This window comes from Nesoenas mayeri, assembly GCF_963082525.1.
Source record: "Nesoenas mayeri genome assembly, chromosome: 26".
Taxonomy (NCBI): Eukaryota; Metazoa; Chordata; class Aves; order Columbiformes; family Columbidae; genus Nesoenas; species Nesoenas mayeri.
In genome coordinates this window covers 2,249,149-2,273,947 of record NC_137552.1, presented here as the reverse complement: position 1 = coordinate 2,273,947, position 24,799 = coordinate 2,249,149, and the positions used below count along the sequence as shown (strand labels likewise).

The 24,799-nt window shown below is 50.7% G+C and overlaps 1 protein-coding gene across 1 annotated transcript; it reads left to right on the top strand.

Annotated features, from left to right (window-relative positions):
- Window positions 1-3,602: 3,602 nt before the first annotated feature.
- Window positions 3,603-22,058, top strand: PSMD11 (proteasome 26S subunit, non-ATPase 11). The gene is made up of 14 exons (XM_080359769.1): window positions 3,603-3,744; window positions 5,552-5,653; window positions 9,215-9,339; window positions 11,782-11,853; window positions 12,200-12,257; window positions 14,050-14,244; window positions 15,075-15,219; window positions 15,458-15,518; window positions 16,677-16,739; window positions 17,335-17,460; window positions 17,989-18,024; window positions 18,945-18,996; window positions 20,389-20,531; window positions 20,662-22,058. The coding sequence occupies exons 1-13, from the start codon at window positions 3,654-3,656 to the stop codon at window positions 20,529-20,531; spliced, it is 1,269 nt and encodes a 422-aa protein (XP_080215895.1). The 5' UTR covers window positions 3,603-3,653; the 3' UTR covers window positions 20,662-22,058.
- Window positions 22,059-24,799: the final 2,741 nt, after the last annotated feature.

The window sequence follows — 24,799 nt, the reverse complement described above, 5'->3', positions numbered from 1 at the left end:
TGGAAGTACCCCCAGAATGGAGGTGTCCCCTGTGATGAAGGTTTCCTCAGAATAGAGGTTCCCCCAGAATTAAGGTGTTCCCCATGATGAGGTGTCCCCCATGATGGAGTGTCCCCATAATGGAAGGTTCCCCCAGGATTAAGGTGTCCCCCATGATGGAGTGTCCCCATAATGGAAGGTTCCCCCAGAATTAAGGTGTCCCCCATGATGAGGTATCCCCCATGATGGAGTGTCCCCATAATGGAAGGTTCCCCCAGAATTAAGGTGTCCCCCATGATGTAGTGTCCCCATAATGGAAGGTTTCCCCCAGAATTAAGGTGTCCCCCATGATGAGGTATCCCCCATGATGGAGTGTCCCCATAATGGAAGGTTCCCCCAGAATTAAGGTGTCCCCCATGATGAGGTGTCCCCCATGATGGAGTGTCCCCATAATGGAAGGTTCCCCCAGGATTAAGGTGTCCCCCATGATAAGGTGTCCCCCATGATGGAGTGTCCCCATAATGGAAGGTTCCCTCAGGATTAAGGTGTCCCCCATGATGAGGTGTCCCCCATGATGGAGTGTCCCCATAATGGAAGGTTCCCCCAGAATTAAGGTGTCCCCCATGATAAGGTGTCCCCCATGATGTAGTGTCCCCATAATGGAAGGTTCCCCCACAATAAAGGGTTCCCCCCACGATGGAGCGTCCCCCATGATGAAGGTTCCCCATGATGGGGGTTCCCCCACCATGACAGTTCCCCCCACAATGGAGGTTTCCCTAAGGATGGTTTCCCCCATGATGGAGGTTCCCCCAAAATTAAGGTTTCCCCACAACTGAGGTTTCCCCCATGACAGGTTTCCTCATGATGTAAGCACCCCCAAAATTAAGGTGTCCCCCTTGATGAGGTGCCCCCCATGGTGACATATCACCATAATGGAAGTTTCCCCCACAATGAAGGCTCCCATACAATAAAGGGTTCCCCCCATGATGGAGGTTCCCTTATGACAGAAGTTCCCCCCAAATTAAGGTTTCCCCCACAATTGGGGTTTCCCCCACGACAGGTTTCCTCATGATGCAAGTACCCCCAAAATTAAGGTGTCCCCCATGATGAGTTATCCCCACAATGGAAGTTTTCCCCACAATGGAGGTTCCCGGACAATAAAGGCTTCCCTGCATGATGGGGGCTCCCCCTGACCCTGACGTTCACTCTGGTCCCTACTGATGTGCAGACAGAGTTCTCTCAGCAAGCAAAGCCACACTTGAGGCATGGGGGGCGTTAAAGGCCATTGGGGCTGTCCCTGCTCTGTCCAGGGACCAGAGGAGCCACCTCTGAGGGGACCCTGGGGTCCCCCGTCCTCACTGCCCAGCTCAGTCCCCCAAATTCATCTCTGATTACCCAGTGTGAGCCCGGAGCAAGAAGAAACATGAGGCCGGGGTGGCAGGGGGGTGCATGACCCCCTCAAAAAGGAGAAATGGGAGTGCACCCCCAAGTGGCACCATGTTCCCCCATCCCCAGGACCACCTATCAGTGCGCACCCCAAAACCCAGCGTCACCATGAGCGGGATTTAACCCCCGCGCCACCAGCATCCCCCTCCCTATTTCCACCACTTTTACCCCCAAAACAGCTGGTGCAGGCTGAACGAAATAATCCCTTGGCCCAAACCACCACTTTATTATTATTATTATTTATTATTATTTATTATTATTATTTATTATTATTTATTATTAATATTAATTATTAATTATTATTATCAAAGCAGGGAAAGCATCACCGTCCAGCATAGCAGAGCGCCCCACTCACCTTCACCTGCCTTATCTGGGGGTGCAGGCAAATGCCCCCCATCTTGTCCCGTGGGTGAGCGAAGGAACAGCCGGACAGACGGACTGACGGACGGCGCTGCAGGCAGCACCGTGCCTTTGCCTACACCACCCTCTGCTGCCCGCCCTGCTGGGATTCATCGGTCAACGTGATTTATTCATTTATTTTGCAAACTGTGGTTTAAAAGCCGTTTCATACTGATTATATTTTTTTTTGGGGGGGGTGGATTTAATTCAATCCGATGTCTGGTTTAAGATCCGGTTTAAGATCTGGTTTAAGATCCTAGCTGGGTGCTGAAAACTCAGACCCGTTTCCATCAATTTCTTGCCCCCCGACGCCTCCCCCAGTTCAGATTATCATGGAAAAAGTCTCCACCCCATCTCACTGGAGAGTTCGGGGTTTGGCGTTTCAAACCCACCAAAGCATCTCAGCCGGTGCCTCCTATGTCCCTGTCCCCATGGCAAACCACAGTCTGTCCCCAGGGCTGTCACGTCCCGGGTGGGCTGGTTTTATTCCCTGTTTCATATAAAACTGATTCAAGGCATTCGATTTGCTTTTCCAGGAAAGGCGGCGGGTCTGGCCTGGGGGGATGCTCGTCCCGGCTCGTTTGAGATGGGGAACAGAAGCTGGGATGTGGTGGAACACGCGTGGGTTTTGAGTAGCCCAGCAGTGATTGGGGGGGGGCTGCTGCTTTCTGCCAAATCGGAGGCGTGTTTTCCTCCGCTTCTGAGGCTGTGGGGGCGCTGGGTGGGGGCAACTGGGGGAGGGATCCCCTGGGACCCACGAGGAGGTCGTGGTCATCAGTGGGGTCACGGTCCAGCGCTGCCTGGGGTGGTTGGATCCACGGGTGTGGGAGTGTCTCGGGTGGGATAGACCCCACGCCAGCCCCCTCATCCCACCCAGAGCGGATCCCTCGGGTGCCCCACGCTGCCCCCTGGTGCCCAGGAGCCTACACAAAGGTCTCACGGCCCGGCCACCCACCCGCGACAGAATCCCAGAGTGTCAGGGGTTGGAAGGGCCCTGGAAAGCTCATCCAGTGCAATCCCCCCATGGAGCAGGAACACCCAGATGAGGTTACACAGGAAGGTGTCCAGGCGGGTTGGAATGTCTGCACAGAAGGAGACTCCACAACCCCCCTGGGCAGCCTGGGCCAGGCTCTGCCACCCTCACCCCCAACAAGTTGCTTCTCATGTTTAAATGGAACCTCCTGTGTTCCAGTTTGCACCCATTGCCCCTTGTCCTGTCCCTGGTTGTCACCAGCAGAGCCTGGCTCCATCCTCCTGACACTGCCCCTTTCCATCTTGATCCCCAGGAATGAGTCCCCCCTCAGTGTCCTCTTGTCCAGCTCCAGAGCCCCAGCTCCCTCAGCCTTTCCTCACACGGGAGATGCTCCACTCCCTGCAGCATCTTGGTGGCTGCGCTGGACTCTCTGCAGCAGTTTCCTGTCCTGCTGGAACTGAGGGGCCACAGCTGGACACAAGATTCCAGGTGTGGTCTCCCCAGGGCAGAGCAGAGGGGCAGGAGAACCTCTCTGACCTACTGACCACCCCCTTCTAACCCACCCCAGGTCCCATTGGCAAGGGCCCAGCGCTGGCTCAGCCCGGCCCCCCGTTCTCCCCACGCTGCCATGTGCTCGCCCGGACCACGCCCCCTCCCCCGCGCCACGCCCCTTTACTGCTCCCGCCCTTTGCTTAGCCACGCCCCCTTTCTCAGACCACGCCGCCTCCCCGCCCCTCCTCGCTCCCTCCGCACCAGGACTACGACTCCCGTCATGCCGCGGGGTCCCCCGGAAGGGGCGTGGCGCCCCCGCCGGCCGCTTCCGGGCTGGCAGTGAGGGGAGTGAGGCAGCGCTAAGATGGCGGCAGCGGCGGTGCTGGAGTTCCAGCGTGCGCAGTCCCTGCTCTCCACCGACCGCGAGGCCTCCATCGGCATCCTGCACTCCATAGGTGAGCCGCCGCCGGCCGCCCCCGCCCCGCCGGCCGCCCCCGCCCGCCCGCCGCCGCCTCCCGCCCGCCAGCGCCGCCGGCTGCTGACTCACCGTGCGAGCCGGCGGGAGCGAGGCCTGGGCCCGGCCCGCTCAGCACCGCGGCTCCTGCCGCCGCACCGCTGCCCGGGAGCGCTGCCGGGGAGCCCCGAGCCGGGCAGCGGAGCCCGCGGGTCGGAGCGGCCGCTCTGCCCGGGGCGGCGCGGGGGCTGGCGGGGGCAGCGGGCAGGACTGTGCCCGGCCCGGCTGTTTGCTCACGGGGTTTGGGGTTGTGCTGGTTCTGGGTGTGCGGAAGGGCGAGGAAACCGCTGCAAGTGTCATTTCACCTTGTGACCCCCAAATACACCCGCTGTTTAAATCCCCTTCTCAGCACTGCGTGCAAAGTTTTGAGGAGTTTTTTTGTGTGTGCTGTGCCTGGGGATTTAACTTCTGCTTGTTTAACTTCTTGTTTGCAGCCGTTACCTTGTCGGGCTGTCCCGGCTGTTTCGTAGAATAACACAATGTCCCGAGTTGGGAGGGACCCACAAGGATCAGCAGGTTTAGTGGTGCCGAGATGTTGGTGCTATAAAGCGGTTTGTAGACAAGATGCAGGCGCCCCTCGTTATGTGAGGGTTGGGGCACAGGGAGAGGGGCTGCCTCACAAACTGCTGTATCAAACACCGATTCCCAATTCTTCTAATTCATGGTGATTTCTGACCCGCTGTCACCCCGCTGTGTAAATATTTCCTGGTGTTTGTGTGAGATGTTGAAATCGGGATTGCCGTACGCGCTTTAAAAGTTGCTCGTCCCGCTCGGTGTTTCTCTGGTTAATTAGTAGCTGGTTTTCTCAAGCCTGTCAACACACCAACAACATCCCGTGGGGTCGGGCTCGGTCAAGAGGAACAAACAGCTCGTGGTGCTGGTCGCTGTGAGCCGGAGCAGCCCAGGGAGTGTTGTCCTGATGCTTTTCTGCTTGAGAGCAAAGTTACTTTGGTTTTGCCACAGTGCGTGTTCAATTATGGGGACTGGAAGCTGCAGCCTGCGCTCAGGGGCAGCGCGGAGGATTTCGGTTCCCTCTGTTGGAGCTGGGCAGTGAATTTTGGCTTTGTTTGTGTGGAAGTTGGAGGAGATTACCTGCGTAAGGGATGCTGGAGGTGGATATTTATGCAGTAGTAGGTGGCAGGGAAGAAAGTGTGTTGTTTTGTGGACAACTTATTTGAGAGGATGTTGCGTGAACGCAGGTTTGGTGCTGTAAGTCACTTGAAAACGTTGGTACCCACAGGGAGGGATCAATTGTCGGAGTTTAGTGTGGGACAGAGCACTGGTGACACCTGAGCGAAGGGAGCAGACATACCCAGCTCTCGGACATGACAAGATTGCAACTTAATACACAAAGCGACAAACATCAGAAATCCCACTTCCAGAACACCCAGCCTTGGAAATCCCATTAAATTAGTTTTATTTGGTTTCGTGGCTTCAGCAGGAGAGGGTCTGTTGTGTGGTGGCATTTGTTAAATGAAACTTGAACAGCTGGACAAGCTTAATGAGGCTGCTTCCAAACTTCACTGCGTGCTCCAACTTGAAATTAATTAGTGTCTGTCAGCTGGATTAAAGCGCTCACTATGTTTAAACTTTCCACATAATCTGCTTCCCAGATCTCACAGGCCCGGCTCAATTCACTATTGCCTGTTACAACAGTTACTTTATTTTGGTGCCTTTCCCGGAGCTGACTGGTAATCATTATTTTGTGACTAAATAGCTTTAAAGGTAACTTTTGTGCTCTTTCCTAGTGAAACGCGATGTCCAGGAAAATGATGAAGAAGCAGTGCAGGTCAAAGAGCAGAGCATCCTGGAGCTGGGGTCGCTTTTGGCCAAGACCGGGCAGGCAGAAGGTGAGTCTGAAATGAGTAACTGAGGATGGGTGACAAATACGTGCGTTCAATTGAGTTTAGTCTCCTGATGGGATAGAAGTAAAAGCAGTTTTTGGCAGGAAATGTTCTCTCAGAGGCAGGACATAAGCTAAAAAACTGGATAAACAACATAAAATATTAATCGCGTGTCACTTGGCCCAGTATTGCAAACAATTGCTGATGCATTGGACAGTTTGGTTTATGACCCTTTGGTGCGTGGCCATTTTAGGACCAGTGACTAAAGGTTTTGGTGTCATGTTTGAGATAAGAAGCTTCTTGTGTTTTGTTTTTTGTTAATCTCGGAGCCTTATTTCAAATTGCAAAATTTGTCTCAAAAAGTCCTTTCTCACCAGCAGCTCCTTTCTCAATTCATTGATTGACGTGCTGAAACATGACATCAGAAAATCCTCGCCCAGCTCCTCACAAGAGCGAGACTTGACAGTCGTCCTATTGTGAACGTGTGAAAGGACAGAAACGGAGCAAAGATCTCTGCTCAGTGATTTTTGAGTTGAATTTGTTCGTGTGTTCTGTCTCCTGGGAAGCTCAATGTGTTTGTTATTTTGGACTCAGTGGTTCGGTTTTGTTTCTTTTCCTGCTTCTCTGGAGCAGCTCTCACCTCGAGCATTTTGAGGAGCTGATCCACCACATCCGTATGAAAACCGTCCTGTCCGTGGCAGTTTGCTATGGGATAACCCTGGTGTTTTCTGGCTGTGCACAGCAATATTCAGAATGAGAAGCGAGATGCGTGTGCTCTTAAAAGTCTGGAACTGTTTGGGGAACACAAGCCAGCAGAAGGTTTAATCAAACTGAGATGTGACGGAACGCCAGACCTCACGTGCGAGTAGTTTGTGGACAGCAGTGTGAGGTCTCAGCCAGCGGCTGATCGAGATCACAGTTTTATATTTATTCCAAAATGCACACTTGTCCTACTATCCAGTCTCTATAAACATCTATTTTGAGTTGGCTGTTGAACACACATCTGCGTGTGTTTGAGCATTCTGGGCACTGATCCTGCTGTGATTTGTGGTTGAGCAGAGCTCGTGGCACAGGTGATTTCTTGCCCTTAGAGCAAGGAAAAAAAAGGTGCTGTTCATCTCCCCTAACTATGGGTGTCCACCTCTGACCTACCGCGACCTGCTTTAGAGTCAGTGGAGAAAAAGAAACCCTTCCAGCCCACAATTCGCCTCTTCCAACGGTGAGAATTTAGAGCAGGACAGATGAAGCCTGCGGTACAAGTGCCTGTTTCTCTAATTGAAATTACAGGACCTCAGGTCAATTAATTCAGGTCTAAGTATCTATGTTGCGCTCTGGTGGGTGCTTGTGTGGAGATAACCAAACGTACCTTTGCTCCCGCACCGAGGAGGATGCGCGTTTGGGTTAATAAAGGGGGAAATCATCATCAGAGTCTCCCCAAGGAAATGTGTGGACATGCTGCTGGTGTGCATAAGTAAGAGAAGAGTTATTAGATGCCTGGTGTGGAGCTTGGAGTGATTTTGGGTTTAAACCCAAGTCTCAGATGAGTATGAAGGGCTGCAGTGTATTCTCAGAGGGTGGTTGGCTAATAGAATTGGTTTTTTTCTAAGAGGAAGGCGAAGTGATTGAAAATGACCACGTTAACTCATCAAAACCAGGTTTATGAGAGAACAAATGTGAAACGTGTTAAAGGGAACACTAAACTACAGGGCAACTGTCTTCTGCTGCTTAACCTAACGAGGAAATTACAGAAACTCTGCATTTTCTGGCCTGAGTGAAGTGGATCTCTCGCTGCGCACGTTTGAGTTGGAGCTGGTGGGATTTCTTGGGTGGATTTGAGGTTGTTGCAGCGGCTCGTTGGGCACTTGCAAGCGATGACTTCTCAGAAGTGAAGAGTCTGAGCTGCAGCTTGGGGAAAAAATGAGCTATTTGGTGGCGTTTGAAAGTTCCGACAGTTGTACAGAGAGTGTGAAATAAACCTGTAGTTTTTGAGGACTAACCCCTAGTGAACTATGGCACAAAAAAACCCCAATAATACAAATTACCCTTTTTGGCTGCTTGGTAGAGATTAAGGATTGAACTAGTAGATTAATTGTTGTTTTTTTAGGGTGGTTCTAGGTTTTTATAGCATTGATTAAAACTAGAGGAGTGGAATAACTCGGATTAGGAATTGAGGTGCCCGGCATGTCAGCTTGTAGGATGAGCAGCAGGCTTCATTTTCCAGAGCTGCTGCTCATCACTTCTCCAGGGCTGTCAATCACACCCCTTTACCAAGCATTGCATTCATTTATAAAAATATCCTAAAAATAGTTGACAGTTACACCGGTAGGAAAGAGAATTTTCTATGGGAACTTTGAGCTTGCATGTCTAATTGTGGAGTTCAAAAAATGTGCAGATATATTCTAGTCGTTGAGTTCAAATCTGATTTTGAGTGAATTCCCAGGCAACTGTTGAACAAGTCAGTGGAAAGATAAGTACTGAAGTCTCTTCCCTTCCTTCTCCCTTCCTTCTCCCTTCCTTCTCCCTTCCTTCTCCCTTCCTTCTCCCTTCCTTCTCCCTTCCTTCTCCCTTCCTTCTCCCTTCCTTCTCCCTTCCTTCTCCCTTCCTTCTCCCTTCCTTCTCCCTTCCTTCTCCCTTCCTTCTCCCTTCCTTCTCCCTTCCTTCTCCCTTCCTTCTCCCTTCCTTCTCCCTTCCTTCTCCCTTCCTTCTCCCTTCCTTCTCCCTTCCTTCTCCCTTCCTTCTCCCTTCCTTCTCCCTTCCTTCTCCCTTCCTTCTCCCTTCCTTCTCCCTTCCTTCTCCCTTCCTTCTCCCTTTTCTCCCTTCCCAGTGTATTGAAATACTCATTATGAGTGTGGGGTGGTTGTTGTGGTTTTTCTGTTGTGTTTTTTTTTTTAATTGTCAAATCTTATAAACACAGCAGTAGGAGATTTAGCTGACATTTGTGTAAGAATTAAAAGTTTGGGGCAAATAAGCCATGATTTCAGCGTATGAACCCGCTACTTCATGAGTCAGTACCGATACTTCTGCTGAAAGTGTCGTCTTCCCCTGACTCTGTGATAGTAGAAACAGAAATCCAGTTAAGTCAGGTAAGATCTAATTAGGTAATGTTGTTAAATGTCATTTTTCCAGCAGTGGAGTGCGGGGTGTATCAGCTTTTCTAGGCCTGGTAAGGTACCGCAGATTAAAACATCGAACTGTGAGTTAATAAAAACATACTTAAACTATAAACTCCATTGCCCGTTTTATAGCAAAATCTCAAAGCATTTAGCAGATGCTTAATGTTTTAAAAACGTGCCTGAGGCAAGCGTAGTTACAAATGGGGTTATAATTGGGTGAACTGGAGTAACGGGAACTGTTCGCTGCGGTACAGCTGGAGCCCAGAGCTGCCTTTGCCCATCGACGTTCCTTCAGGTGACGTTTATCACCCTTTACCTGTAAATGATGTTGAGAGGCTGCTTATAAAATGTTTGGGCTAATAAATCCTGCTGTGTTAGGTGCTCCAGACACGGTGTAACTTTTGGCTGTGGGGTTGTACTTCATAATTTGTTTCTTGGTTTTGTTTTTCCGCAGAGCTGGGAGGACTTCTGAAGTACGTTCGGCCCTTCTTGAACTCCATCAGCAAAGCCAAGGCAGCACGCTTAGTCCGCTCTCTGCTCGATCTCTTCCTTGATATGGAGGCAGCAACGGGACAGGAGGTGAGACTCACGTTTCAGCGATAATCTGTTCCCCAAAATCTATCTGAACTACTTTGCTTCACACTGAAGAATTATTCATGCCAGGAAACACTTATTTAATGCGTTTGGATACGTTCTATTAATAAAACATTAGATAATTGAATTCACTCATCACCACGCTTTTCTGCAAGCCACATCCTGCTGCAGGTTGGGAGGAACTCTGGGCATTTTGCTCCGATTTGTGTTGCTTGCTGTTAGGTGTAAAGCATTAGTAGTTTAGTGTTGGATACAAGAGGTGCTGTACGTGTTCTGGGGAGCTCGGTCCAGCGGAAAGGGATGACATAGGGAGAGGAGTGAGTGTTCCAGGGCTGTTCAGGAGTTGGTGGGATATAAAACTTACTCCTGAAGTAGGAGTGGAAAACATTTTGCAACTATCAGGTGTAAATAACTTCCAGCAGGTGAACTTTTCCACTAGAAAATCAGTTCGATCTCAGGTAGCCCCCAGTTAGGATTTACTCCATTCTCATTAGCTCCGTAGAATATGGTTGTTTTTCTTCTTTTCCTCTTTTATCCGCATGAATTGTTGGTTATTTGGGGATGGGAGAAGCACAGTAGCAACTCAGAAATGGTGAGGAGCCACTTAGAAGTGGTGCTGACCTGTGGTTTAACATGATACACACAGCGACCGGCAAATTACAGCCTGTAAATGGTGACAAACAGCGTCTTTTGTCCCTCTAACACAGGAGGTTCAGGGAAGCGGGTGGGATGTGCAGGTGAGAAGGGAACTGCCAAAGGGGTCAGGAGTAAACGAGCAGCTTCAACCTTTTTCTAAAGGTAACTTGAAATAAGTGCAACAGTTGGATGCAATCCCAAAAAGTGGCATTTTACAGCAGGGGAAGAACTTGGAGTAACAGTGATGGAAATGTGGCCCGGTCAGTCAAAACATTCACTTTGAAGCATATTCAGAAGCCGAACCCAAAACCTTAAGGAATTACGACACCTGTGAGGTGCCGTAATCCCAAATACTTTCAGGGCCTCAGAAATGTTCAGAGGGACGTTTTCTTCCTCGCTGTAACGTGGATTAATAAAACTCCCAGGAGTCCAGTAAAGCACTGAAATCAGAGATTCCTCCAGCTCCTCCTGCTCCAGCTATTGCTGTGTGATAAATTGCAACTTCATAATGGCTTTTCATTAAACGTCCCCATTTAATGAGCAGTGACAAGGAGCTGCCAAGTCCCGCAGTGTGGGACAACTCCAGAGCCGCTCCAGAAAGAGCTGTGGGCCAGAGGTTTTTGGGAATAGCCATTCCTAGCACCTCGGGATGACTTATTGTACATATTAGCCAGTACTTAATCGACACCCTTTGCTAATTGGGGTGGAACACGGCTGCTTTATTCATCAAGGGAATCTCAGCGGTCTTAAAAATATGGGTCCCTTTGCTTTGAAGCGATAGATAAAACATCCAGTGTCACTTAGTGACTTGGTTGTAAATACTGGAGCCCAACACCTCTGGTGCTTTATTCTGCTAAAGGACACACATGGTCTGACATATTTAGGCCCTAAACCACACGTATTCTGGTTTCCTTTCTAGAGCAATTTAAAGTATATTTTTCTTTATGGCTCAATAAAATGGTGCAAAACACGCTGAAAGGGACCTCAAAGCCTTTCAGTCCATCCCTTACCCTGAGGCGGGATCAGTTCTCGTGTACCCAGATGTTTTTATTTCGAACCAAAACGCAGCTGGTTAAGAGCCCCTGTTAGGATTTCAGCAGTGAAACTTTGGAAACCAAATCTTTATGTGTATTCCAGTGTGGGAGGATTGTCCCTGGTGGTCAGAAAACATTCTTGGAAGCCAAATGCATTAGAAAAGCAGTCGAAGAAGGTGGTCTGGAGTTTTTCTGTGACAGTTGAAGCTTAAACTAAACTTTGGTTTACCTTCTGAACTCGGCTCTCTCTTGCAATTTGTATCTTAAGTACTGTAATACTGTGAACATTGTTACAAAGTGCAGAAGGTTAATCTAGGGAATAGAATGTGTAAGTATGTAGCACAAATTTAGCTGGTTTATATCATTCTGCGCAACATTTCTGTGAGTTTAAGCCCTGGGGAGGTTAAAGTGTATCGTGTGTAGTTACCAGCCAGTCCGTAAAGAGAAGTCGCTCAACTTTCACCCATTAAGCTTGGTGGTGAGCTGTTCTTTACCCAGCAATATTAAATTAAATGTGTCGTTCAGAGCCATTTGGGGCAGACACTAATGACGATTGCTAATTTCTGAGCTCATTAAAGCTAATTTGATGTTTAGCAATGCTGCTCTTTGGACAGCAATGACTTATGTCCTTAAAATACATTGTGGAGATTCAGGCTTTGTTGTATTTTTGTTGCTTTGTAGGAAATGATTGAAGCATGCTGCTGTTTCAAAGAGGGGCAGCAGAAGGCTTCACCAATTTCTTTCTGCTCCCTTTAAGGTTGACCTGTGTTTAGAGTGTATCGAATGGGCCAAATCAGAGAAGAGGACTTTCCTACGCCAGGCCCTGGAGGTATGTTACGCTGTGGATCCCAAATCTGTGTGATAACGTCTTCCCTTTATCAGATTAAATACCTATAAAGGTAGAGAACTTGTAGTGTGTTGTCTACGTTTTTATACATGGAACGGACAGACGATAGCGATGACACTAAGGTTAGCGACACTTCGTGAACAGGCAGGATTTTACTCACCGTGTTTACACCTGCCGATCTTCCAAGCGGTAGATCTTGCAGAACTAGACCATACAAATGAGTGTAGTGAAGTCTGTGCAGATAAGAGTATAAAGTTTCATTTTACAACATAAATCTGTACCCCATTTCTCTGGCTTTCCTCACAGCAGTTCCTTTTCTGTTCTCCAGGCGAGGCTGGTCTCTTTATACTTCGATACCAAGAGGTACCAAGAAGCGCTGCAGCTGGGTGAGTCTCCCACTAGGTGGGGCTAGTTTCTTGCTTTGAAGTTAGTCTTGAGCCTAACGAGAGAGATGGTCAGCTACAAAGATGGTCAACTACGTCATGTTCCTTGATAAGTTTTGTAGGATTTGGGCACTCATTTCTCAGTGCTGTACCAGATCTGCCACCTTTTGCTTATAGCTCGGCGATAAAAGCTTTAAGAGGTCTCTGTTCTTACCACTTGTTCATTTCGAATTATTTTGGAAGCAGCGGAGCTGGATCTGGTTCAAGGGCGTCAGGTTTGCTGCTGGTGGGACATATATAGTGTAGTGCTGTGGTCAGAGAGGTCAAAGGGGGAAACCAGCTTTCTTCAGTTTGCTCAAATACGGCCCTGGTAAAAGCAACAGTAACACCAGGAAGTGGCAAACCTCTAAGGATGTAATTATTTGAGGTGAAGTAGTGTAAAGGCCTTAAGAATTTGCTTCTGTACCACTTGAGATATGGTAATTAACCATCTGAACTCTCCTCTGCCACAAAGCAGGGTAAATCAGGTCATCATCTACGACCTCGCTCCCTTTGGTGCTTTACAAACGCTCGTTTTGCAGATGGCTGCGGTGATGTAAGACGAGGTTTAAGCTGTCGAAGGGGGATTTGCTCAGCGTGGGTGTGCGCGGGGCCAGGGACGGCTGTGCTGACATGGGCAGGAGCGCTCACCTGCTGACACCTCACCGGGGACCCGTAACTCCTTACAGCGTGGTGACAGGAGCATGTGTCATGTCCGAGTCACCTTGTGTGACTCGTATCTGATCAGAATAGCAAGCTAAGCTCTCTGATACATGGAATTCCCTATCAAGTTAGAATTAGTTTACATACAGATATGTAATGAACTCGGGTTTAAGCTGGTCAGAGTCCACACTCCAAAGCTATGCTTAATTAAGTTAACTAATGATGGTGGTACAGCGTAGGGAAGGCCTGAACCTAGAGGACAGCCTTTCTGCCGAGCCGTCAGCATTGTGTGTGAGTGTTTGCGGCCACGGGACTTGGCACAAACAGAGTCTGTGCGGGGTGTTTCCAGGGAGGGTCCATTCTCTTCCACCTGGTGATGCAGTTTCAGCTGCAGTTTCAGCTTCTGAGTTGATAAAGATGAGGTTTGCATCTCTGCGTGCCCTAAATTAGCTTTTTAGTCAGAAGCGGGAAGAAAGAAGGGGAAAAGTTTCCTCTAAGGCTGGCACTTTCCATCCTCACAAGGCTTTAATGTGGCAGTTAATCTCGGCATTTCTTAGGCTGGCCATTCCTACCTCCTAAACTTGATCTGGAGATGTCTTGTGCTTAAAACATTCCTTCTGCATCCCATATTCTTAGGGGTTGCTTGAAAATCCTCAGGTCTCAGCCTAGGGGAGCAAGGCAGGAGCAGGCAGTATTTCAGGTTTGCTCAGAGCTCTCTGAGTGATATATCCCATTGTCACCTGGGGATGAGGCACCAGAGTTGACCATCCAACCTGTACAACCCATCTTTGACTTTCTGCTGGGTGTCTGCTGCCCGCACTGAGGTGGCAGAGACACATCCATGTACCCAGGTATTCTCACTTCTACCTCTAACACAAAACTGGTTCATTCTTCTCCAACTGTGGATTAGCACCAATCTATTATTTCTTCTTTATTTCTTCATGGAAGAACAGGTTGTGTAAGCCTGGCCTCCCTTCCTCAAACCCCGTCCTGCTGTGGGGCGAGAGAGGTGTCTGCAAACGCTTAGTTTGTGTAGTCGCTGGTACGAAATTCAGTGTGGGTTACAAAGGTTCTTGTTCTTCCCCACCACCAGGCTCCCAGCTTCTTCGGGAACTGAAAAAGATGGATGACAAGGCACTGCTCGTGGAAGTGCAGCTGTTAGAAAGCAAGACTTACCATGCCCTGAGCAACCTGCCAAAAGCAAGAGCAGCCTTAACCTCTGCCCGGACCACAGCCAACGCAATCTACTGTCCGCCCAAGCTGCAAGCAGCGTTAGACATGCAGTCAGGTAAAGCCCTGCAGGAAAAGGGGAAACTAGGACTCGTCATGGTGCGTCAGTTGACTGATATTTGTTCTTTCCGGAGTGAATCATAGAAAATGATGGTAGGTGGGACCTCAGGATACCTACCAGTCTGCCCAGCTGCCTCGAGGCGGGATCAGCTATAATTACATTGCTCCTGACACATGTTTTTTCAGCCCATTTTGGAAAATGTCAAGTGATGGAGGGTCTGTAACCTCCCTAGAACTGCAGCTGTCTACAAATGTCCAAAAGGAGGTTGGAGCATGGAGGGGGCTGTTTTTTCCCTCCCAAGTAGCAGGTGGTAGGACAAGAAGAAACAGCCTCAAGTTGCACCAGGGGAGGTTTAGATTGGATATTAGGAAAAAATTCTCCCTGGAAAGGGCTGTCGGACATTGGAACAGGCTGGCCAGGGCGGTGTTGGAATCACCATCCCTGGAGGGGTTTAAAAGGCATTTAGACGAGGTTTTTAGGGATATGGGGTAGTGCTAGAGTTAGGTTAAGGTTAGATTTGATGATCCTGAGGGTCTGTTCCAACCAAAATGATTCTATGATTCATTACACTGTGTTAGTGTTACTGTGACGTTGTTCCTGACCTAGTTTGGAGGCACTTACCCAAAGTGCCCTGAACTTGTCTGTCTTAACGTGTCTTCTTAAGAGAGGGTATGGGTGTTCTTCTGCTAGAGATAAGAGAGGCGCAGAATGAAAGGTTTCCCTTCTCTCAAGCACAAGGTAAAGCACTGGGGAACCAAATTGTTCTGTCCTCTTCCAGTCGCATTCAGAATTAACTCTGATGTCCGCCTGTTTGTTCCTCTCAACAGGTATTATCCACGCAGCAGAAGAGAAGGACTGGAAAACAGCCTATTCATATTTTTACGAGGCGTTTGAGGGCTACGATTCAATTGACAACCCCAAAGCCATCACTGCACTGAAATACATGTTGCTGTGCAAAATCATGCTGAACATGTACGTGGCAAATGGTTCTGCGAAGTTAAAGTCTGATAGTTAAATGGGAAAGGCTTTTTGTTTATAAGACTCTAAACTAGTGAAAGAACCTGAGCAGACAAGCTTTGCTGTTTGTCTTTATTTATGACTTAATCAATGGTTCTGATACAATATTGCTATCAATTGGGAATTTTTGGGGAATGCTTAGATTTAATATGATGCTATTGTTGAATAAATGCTCTCTTCCCTCCGTCTCTAGCCCAGAAGACGTGCAAGCGTTAGTGAGTGGAAAGCTTGCTCTGCGGTATGCGGGGAGACAGGTATCGAAACATAATCCTTTCTGTCTTCCTATTATTGTGTTATTCCTTTTGTCAAACACTTTGGTCTTTTTATACCAAAATACCCTTCACTTCTGAGCGTCCCAAACGAGATCCAGAACTGATTAAACTTAAGTAATTATGATAAATCAATTGCCTTCAAAGGGAACACAGTGACTTTCACCACCTGAGAATCTGGTCTGCTCGCTTCAATTTCTAATTTTTCTCCTCCCTGCTTCCTTGATGAGCAACTAATTGCCCAATGCCCCATGTCTCAGCCCTCGTCAGCTGCTCGTCTGATGTATTTAAACCTGAGTTATTGGTTGTTTTTGCTGGTGATGTAGCGAGTCCTGAAAATCCATTCATAGCAGCGTAGCTGCGCAGCTTGAGACCTCGTTGAGTGTAAGGTGGAAGCCGAGCAGCTGGGGAGTTGTTAAATCAACTGTTTATTCTCATGTTAACTTGCCAGTCTGTAAATGCCGCCCCCGTATTCAGTGCAGGGATGTTTATATGAAGTACAGGGCCAAAAGCCAAGCGTGCCAGGGTCTGAGCCGGGCTTAACCACTGGCTTTGGCCAGCCAGCTGTTTGTTTTGCTGCAGGAGCTAATACCTACCTCACAGAGGATGGGGAAGCTGTTTAGCACAGGTCAGTGAGCAGATGTGTGTAAAAAAGAGTCTGAAGTGGGGATATCCCTGCGCTGTCCCTTCCGAATCACCAAGGGCAGCCCTGCTCCGGCTTCATCCCCTTCCCACAAGCAGCAACGGGGTTGGAGGCTCCTTTGAGAGCAGCATACGCCGAGGAAATCTCAGCTGTTCCCTGCCCTGTCTTCCCGGGACAGCAGCCATCGCAAGTTCTCACAGCAACTGTGGAAAGCGTGGACTTCTGTCACGCTTCCACGTCTCAGCAGAGGCAGCGAAGGGCAGAAATGCAGCCTAAGGGCTGAAAACGGCCACGTTCGTTAAGCGAGTGCCGATTTCATGCTGTGTCCTGCAGCTGTTGTGACTCTGCCTGTGTGGCAGTAACACTGACGGGGCTTTATACCAAAAGGAACATTCCTGCTTTGCTGCTTAAGCACGTTTTCAGTGTCCTGCGCAGCTGGTGTAATGGCACCGAGAGGACAATCCAGAAAAATAACCTGCTCCCATTTTGTTTCTCTGCAGACAGAAGCACTAAAATGTGTGGCGCAGGCCAGTAAGAACCGATCGCTGGCAGATTTTGAAAAGGTGAGTCAGGAGACAGAAAACGGGGCCTGGCTGGACAAAACATTCCGAAATGCCACTTTTGGAAAGCTGTAGGAGCTACTACATCCCACAGCAGGAAACCATAAAAACATTCCTAGAAAACAATAGTACCTCAAGCAAATACCCCACAATAATCAACCACTTTGGTCTTTGCAGCGTGGGGTGTAACAGCCTGCTTGAAACTTGTTCTTTTTTTGGAGAGCAAACTCAGCAGCAGTTTCCTGTACTTTTAGTGCTGTTCGGTGGGATGCGTATCTTCCGAAAAGTTTTCCTGGGTTCAGCAACACCACAGAGATAACAGGGAGGAACAGGGAACAATCCTGTCGTGCTGTTTCCTGAGTGAAAACCGGAGATTCTGGCTTGCAAAGCTCCGGGATGCGAGCGTGGAAGTCGCTTTCTACACCGCGCTCAAAAGGCTGCTTGGCTGTCATGACCTCCCAGCCTTTTAGCTGAATTATGAGATGGGTTTAACCACTGACACTTTGCTGGGCAGGGAGGGAACGCTGTTTCCAACTGGACTTGAGGACGGGAGAGCTGTTGCTACCTGAATTATTTCTTCCCACCGTGTTTTCCGCAGGCTCTGACAGACTATAAGGTGGAGCTCAGGGACGACCCCATCATAAACACTCACTTGGCCAAGCTCTATGATAACTTATTGGAACAGAATCTGATCAGAGTCATCGAACCCTTCTCCAGAGTACAGGTAAATGTTTCCAGCAAGCAGGACAACGCACTGGTACCTCTGTCCCCTGCTGCTGGTGGGTGAGGGACACGTTCCTGTGCAGAATATTTCTTACTCAGAGCTGCTCAGCACTCCCAGAGCTTAGGGTTCATTGTTTTGAGCTGGAAAATGATGAGGGGGCTGAGGGGAACTTTGGAAAGCCCCGTTCCAGGGTCATTGCCCTTTCCATCCATCTCTCTTACACACACTGAAAGGTGGACGTGCTTTTAACGCTGAAAGTAACAGTGTTTGACTTTTAATGGCTTTGACAGGGTGTGGGTGAAGCTGCCATAATGTTGGAGAAGAACTGTTATTTCATGTTTAAGAGTGAAATGGTTTTAGGTGTCCCATCCATCTTCAGTTAAAATTGGATATGATGGAGTTGCAAAGTGGACGAAGCCATTGGAGGTTTTTAGGCCAGAGCGTTTACAGGCCCTTGAGCTGTTCCGTGTTGTTGTGTGTCAGCAGTGCAGCTAACGATTTACTGAGCTCTCTTGGTTTCTCTTATAGATTGAACACATATCCAGCCTCATCAAGCTCTCCAAGGTAAGAACATCACTAGAAATCAGTGGCACATCTCAAGAGGGCAAAGGAATTGAGGCCGAATGGCATTTTACTCCCTGTGTTAGCACTTGCTTTTTATTGCAGACAGATTTTCCTCTGCTGCAGTAACGGCTCATGTCGTGACCAGCAAAATCTTCCCCATTGACCCGCATTTAATCCTCGTGAGCGTGCCCAGAGGAACCTTCCCTAGACCCCTTAAGATCTGGGACCCAGCTAATCACTTTGAAGTTTCATTAGGGATGCGTATGGCACATCGACTGTTGCAATAACTGCGTTACAGATAATCCCACCGTGATTAAGTTTTAGGAAAATCCCCTGCAGTCTCCAGCCAGTTGCATCCTAAAGTGTTTTTGTCCTGCGCTGCTGTTAAGACACAGAGGTTTGGGGCTGTCCTGAGCTCAGCCTTTATGGTCATTACATCATCTCTGTGCAGTCTGTTCCTAGACTAGCTCTGGATGTTTAACACATGCTTAATAGTTTGAGTAAAAGCTGTTTCTCAGCTCTGTGTCCTGTTTGAAGAGCAGGAGAGGAGCCCACTCCTCCATCCTGGCACAGGGCAGGAGCTCAGCTTGGTGCTGAGCTTGCCCAACACTTGATGAATATTTGCTGACCCAAGGCAGGCGCTCCCCATCCCCTAACGAGCGGTGCCTGTGTAACGACAGGTACAGCGTCCTCTGCGGAACGTCCCGCTGCTCTCGTCATTAAAAGCTACAGCCCAATGTCATTGGCAATATCAAGTATTGTGCAAGGAGAGATCTGTCCTGACGTTGTGTTTGGTGATGAAATAGCTGCTTTTAAGCAGTGCTTGTATCACATCAGGGTTATTGAGTGGGGAGTGGTAACATCTGCATTTCTTTATATATATTTCCATGAGACACTTAATTTTTCTGCTTCAATTTCAGGCTCAGGTAGAAAGGAAACTGTCACAGATGATACTGGACAAGAAGTTTCATGGTGAGTCTCTGCGTCCGTCAGTCCTGCCTTGCTGCCAAGGTCGTGTGTAAGGGAGCTGTGGACAAACCCAAGTGCCATCCTTAGACCGCTCTGCTCTGCTTCAGACGGCAGAGACACAGGTTAATGGGCACTGAGTTCTGAGCTGTGGGTTTGTTTGTGACTCTGTTGTCACAAAGGTTGTTCCTTTTCCCCCTGTGCTGGGCACTGGGGAAGCCAAACCTTGAATCCTGGGGGCAGTTTTGGGCCCCTCATGCCAAGAAAACCCTTGAGGTGCTGGAGCGAGTGGAGAGAAGGGAACGGAGCTGGTGAGGGGCTGGAGCACAAGTGTGATGGAGCGGCTGAGGGACCTGGGGGGTTCAGCTGGAGAACAGGAGCTGAGGGGAGACCTTCTGATCTCTGAACTGCCTGAAAGGAGCTTGGAGCCAGGGGGGTCGGGCTCTGCTCCCCAGGAACAAGCGCCAGGAGCAGAGGAAACGGCCTCAAGTTGCCCAGGGGAGGTTGAGGTTGGATGTGGGAACAGTTTCTTCCCCAAAGGGCTGTGGGGCATTGGAACAGGCTGCCCAGGGCAGTGCTGGAGTCACCATCCCTGGAGGGCTGGACAGACGGACATGAGGTTCTCAGGACATGGGGCAGTGCCAGGACTGGGTAATGGTTGATGATCTTGAGGGTCTTTTCCAACCAAAACAATCCTATGATTCTATTGCTCCTTCCATTTACCTTCATTAAGTTAGAGGCTGAATTTCTCACAAATCAGGAACCACATTAAAACCCTTAATTGCTGCAGCTGCACCCAAGGGCAGTTGTGGTGCCCACTCTCCTGCCGTGGAGCTCACTGGAGCCTGTGCTCACCTTGCCCTCATAATTTACGTCAAGAGCATTTTGCGCATTGGTGTGAGCACCCACACAGCACAGTCGATCATTCGGGTTTCTCTGGGACCACAGGAGGCTGCTTCTCCAACAAGCCCTCAAGAAAACAGCTCTGTTCTCCTTTACGTTGTCCCTGATGTCCATCTAGAAAGGCCTCTTGATCCAGCTGAGCAAGACGAACTGCTAGAAGAAGCGTCTTGGTTAGAGAACAGCTCAGGAATTACAGAATCCAGCTGCAGTGCCCATCTGGCACCTGGAAATAGTGACATAAAATGCCTTATTTTTGTTGAGTTGCTTTAGCGTTGTGCGAGGGGCCGCAGGAGGAAGGCGGATGAGGGAACGTGCAGGCGTGAGCATCCCCAGGGTGGCTTCTCAGGCTTTTTTTGTTTCTCTTTTTGGGGAAAAGCTGCTGCCAGACAAAAACCAACCAACCAGCGCAACCCAACACACAACCCCCTTCCAAACCCCGCACAGCCGACCCCTTATGTGGCTAAACCCCGAACTTCCCGCTCTCTGTGTCCACAGGCATCCTTGACCAAGGCGAGGGAGTCCTGATCATCTTCGACGAACCCCCCGTAGACAAAACGTACGAAGCCGCCCTCGAGACTATTCAGAACATGAGCAAAGTAGTGGATTCGCTCTACAACAAAGCCAAGAAGTTGACATAGGTGAGTGGCGGCTGAGCCGGCGCTCGCAGCCGCCCGGACCTGTCGCTCCTCCAGGCCAAGGTGCGGTTTGTGTCCCCGAGGCTCGTTTTTCTCTCCTCTCGATTGACGTGGCTCTGTTTTCTTTTCACAGAGTTGAATTTGCTAGCTGTCATTTGGAGAGTGTGTGTGACAGGAGAGTGAAACCTTTGGGAAAATGTTAGGAGACTTTTTCTTCTTTATTTTATGTTTTTTTGGTTTTTTTTCCTCTTTGTTCTACTTTTCACTCGGAAAGTTTTTAAACTTCCTCATCCGGTGCATCTTGTATTCCAGACGATGCGTGTTCCAGTTTCCATGTAATCTTTACTGGCCGAACTTTGTATCTGGGGGGGGGAATATTGTTTAAACCAAGAGGGTATTCTAAATAAAAGGAAAAAGGCTTACACTACCTAAACATGTGCTTTCCACTTCCTGAGGGACGGCAGAGAGTTACACAGGGACAAAGTTTTGTTACCAGTAGGTGCCCAAAACAAGTTTGTTTCATCTCTCCCTCTGCTCTGAAATCTGAGGCTTTACTGACGCTGGAGAAGCAGCAACTTGATTCCATTTGTACTGCACCAAAAAAACCCAAAATGTACAGACTGCTGGTTGATGTTTTTAAATCTTAGAGGCCTCGGATCCCCCGGAAAGCAGCTCCATAATGATTTTCCTGACGGCTTTCGCACCCGAATTTCATTGTGCTGCAGCCCAGCGCCGCCCTGCGCAGCCACAACCCCGAGGCGGCTGCGGCCCAGTCCAGACCATTCGGCCAGTTTCTCCGAAAGGGAACAGCGCAGGTTTCCCCCGGGGGCCTGTTTTGCATGCTCTTGTTTTCAAATAGATGTAGATTTTTCAATGTTTTCCCCCTCCGCCCGCCCACATCAGTCGCAAGAGCAGGCGACGGGTGTCCCAGAGCCCTCGCCTCCCCGCATCAGCCGAACCTGGGCCGGGGGACGCGGTGGCCGGGGGACGCGGTGGCCGGGCGCCCTGTCAGGATCTCCCTCTGCCGTGTCTGTTTCCTTTCCCACCGCCCGATGTGGGGCAGCTCGGCTCTCCGGGAACAACCCGGCGTGGCGCTCAGCACCGTTCCCGCTCAGCCCCGGGCGCGGTTGATTCCAGCACGTTTCATTTCTCTGGTGAGGTTACTAGCTCGGTTTTAATGCCATTTGGGCAGTGTAAGCTTCTGCATCTCTGTCCTGCTCATCTTTATATTTCCTTTCCCGTCTCTCTTTCCCTCGCCGCGTTTTTCTGACAAAATTTATATTTTGTAAACGGATTCTGTTTTATCAAGGAAATATTTTGCCTTCAAACTGAATCTTAGGCTGATTTTTCTGCTTTCTGTTCCCATTTTAACCCCTCCAACTCTTTATTTTAATTTCCATCTCATCCAGTCAGTCGCTGTTTGGGTTTTTGGCACCATCGATATCAAATGTACAAACGGTTCTTGCTAACCAACACCAGGTATATCTGATGTTCAGATAAGTTCCAATAAAATATCTTTTTTTTTCAAAACCCTGGCTCCTGTCTTCAGCCGCCAAAGCAGATCCCGGCGCGTTTGGTGCATCTTCTCGCTTAGGGAAGGAGGATTTGGAACACAGGCCTGGCTGGAGCTCACGGAGTTACCATCAGAGTTGACGCTTCTGCGACGCAGAGTGTGAGGGACCATTTTTTCAGCAGCATCGCTGCAGGTTTATGGATCACAACCTGTTTCCGGCACGGCAAGTTTGAGTTCTACCACATGTAGTTATAACCATTATTAAGGTGACAAATTAATTACCCCTTGTACCTCTAACTGTTCTTGGAAAACTCTGACGCTGTGTTGGAGAGTCTGGTGTGTACAACGCCGTGCGGAAGGCTAGAAAGGGGTGTAGGGTGTCGTTGAACTGATGTAACATCTTTAATCTTCGTGGCTGAAACTCGTGCAGCTCAGCACCAGGTTGAGGTGGTGCGGGAAAACATGAAGGGCCCAACTGCTCTTCTGCAGGGCTTGGATTGCAGGGGAAACGCGTTTCTAGTTCTCTTAATAAGTTATTTTTTGAACTATAGAGATATTTCCCAAAAGCAGCCCCGGCCAGCTCACAATGCCACCGAAGTGCTGTCTTCCCTGATGCTGCTTCGCTGCGGACGCGTTCTGCTGGTTGTAGGTGAAGGAGGGGGAGTTAATTCCGAAGAGCGGAGCTGCAGCCCGTGTGCGCTGTGGTGACGGTCCCACGCGGGGTGGGGAAAGGTGGAGGTGGCCCAGAAGTCCCGTGTGTCCTCAAGAACAGCGGGACAGGATCGGTGCTGACCCCGCAGGTGCCAACGGGAGCAGACAAACCCGGAGACAAACCCTCGCGCTCAGGGAGGTTTAATTGCGCTTTGGTTGTTCAAATCACCCATGGAAAGTCGGGATTTTCCGAGGCGTCTGGGTCCTTCCGCCTCCGAGTGCATTAAAATTAGGGACGAAACAAGCTCAAATGGCCGGGCTTGGTGTTAAACCCTTTTGGCTTAAACTTCAAAAGCTTGACTTAAAACGCAGGCGTCCGCACCGAGGCGAGTTTCACACCGCTCGGGGCCGGGTCCTGTTTTTAATGGACAGAGGGACTTCTCGGGAGCAGCGGAACCGCTTGGCTGGACTCGCACGGTCCCTTTTGGGTCATAAAGCTGCTAAAGCTCTTTGTGCAGAGGGTGTATGAGGGGCAGACCCTTTCACCATCCTTACAAACACCGGCTCCTTTGCTGGGCTGGATGTGCAGGTTTTCGGGTACCTTAGGTCAGGTCTGTGAGCATCAGTACGGGGGGTTGGTCCTGAGCTGCTCCTGCACCAGGATTGGGACAGGTGGGTTTTTCAAGGCCTGGTCTGTATTTCAAACCGCTGCATCCCGCTGCTGGGCATCAGTGTCACCCTGCGAGCTGCTGGAATTGAGCTCAAGGCTGAGAAAATCGCTGCCCTGGCTTGGGAGGGGAAAAATGTGAATTGGAAAATGTCCCCTGGTTTTTGGTACACGGCTGTGGCCACGAGTCCCCGGCGGTGCCACCAGCCCTGCGGGACGCAGCGGCTTTAACCCAGAGTGAGGTTTTTCTTTACCTTCCACGTGCTTTAAACCCCAAGCGCCTGGTGGATGTGTCCCAGGTCCATGTGGCCTGGGGACAGCAGCTTTGGGGACAGCAGCTTTGGGGACAGCCTTGTCCAGTGTCCCCCTGCTCCTGGGTGGCTTTTGGTCCCCTGGTCACTGCGGGGGTGCGGTTGTGTCTGGATGAAATGGGGGTTTTTGGAGACTGTGCGGTGGGAAGGGGACAAGTACCGTGTGTGCCCGTGGTGACATTTGGGGGAATAAATGAGCTCAGTCCAAGTCGTGAGCCGAACCCCGATCCGGGGAGGGATGGACGCTGTCTCCGCTCACAGCGTCCCCGGGGCGGCGGTGGCGCCGCGGCCGCTCCGCAGCCCGTGTCCCCGGGGGCTCCGTGTCGCGGCGCCGCCTTCGCGTGTCGCTGCAGCTCGTGCAAACGCCACCGGGCTGCGGCGGCCGCGGCTTCAGCGCCGGGAAACGGAGCCCGAGCGGCTTTACCGGGAGGCCGGTCCGGGGGGTGGCAGCCCCGGGCGCTGCGGTGCTGCCCTGGGCCCCCCGCGGCACCGGGGCCTGGCGGCGTTTCGCTCAAAACCCGCCGGGTCCGGTAAATGCGGATACCGGGCGCTGCTGCACCCGGAGCCTCCGGTGCGGGCGCTGGGCTCGGGCCGTGCCCCGCGATGGCTGCGGCCCTGGCGGGGAGCGGAGCGGAGCGGAGCGGCGCTGGGGGCGGTCAGCCCGGGGGCGGTGCCGCCAGGACGAGATTTCAACTTTTCATCATTTTTGAAAAGATGTATTTTTGTTTCCCCGCCTGACCGCGGGCCCGGGCCGGTCACCCCGTGGCTCCTCCCATCGGGGGCGTGGCCAGCGAGGAGTGGGCGGGGCGGCCGACGGAGGGGGCGGGTCCTGAGCGGCCGGGGGCGTGGCCGCGCCGTTCAAGGGAGCGCAGAGGGGCGTGGTCTGGGTGGTGGCGGGCGTGGTCTGGGCGGAGCGGGGCGGAGCGCGGCCCTACAGGGGAGGAGCGTGGGCGTGGGCTCCCCGCCCCTTTTCCCGCCGGCGCGGCGGGCGCACGTGGCGGCGCGGGGCGGGGCGGCAGCGGGGGCGCGCACTGCGCCGCCGGGAGCGCGCGCGGGGCGGGGCGGGGCCAGGCGCGGCGCTGAGCGGCGGCGGCGGCGGCGGAGCGGGCAGCGAGCGCGGGGCCGCGCC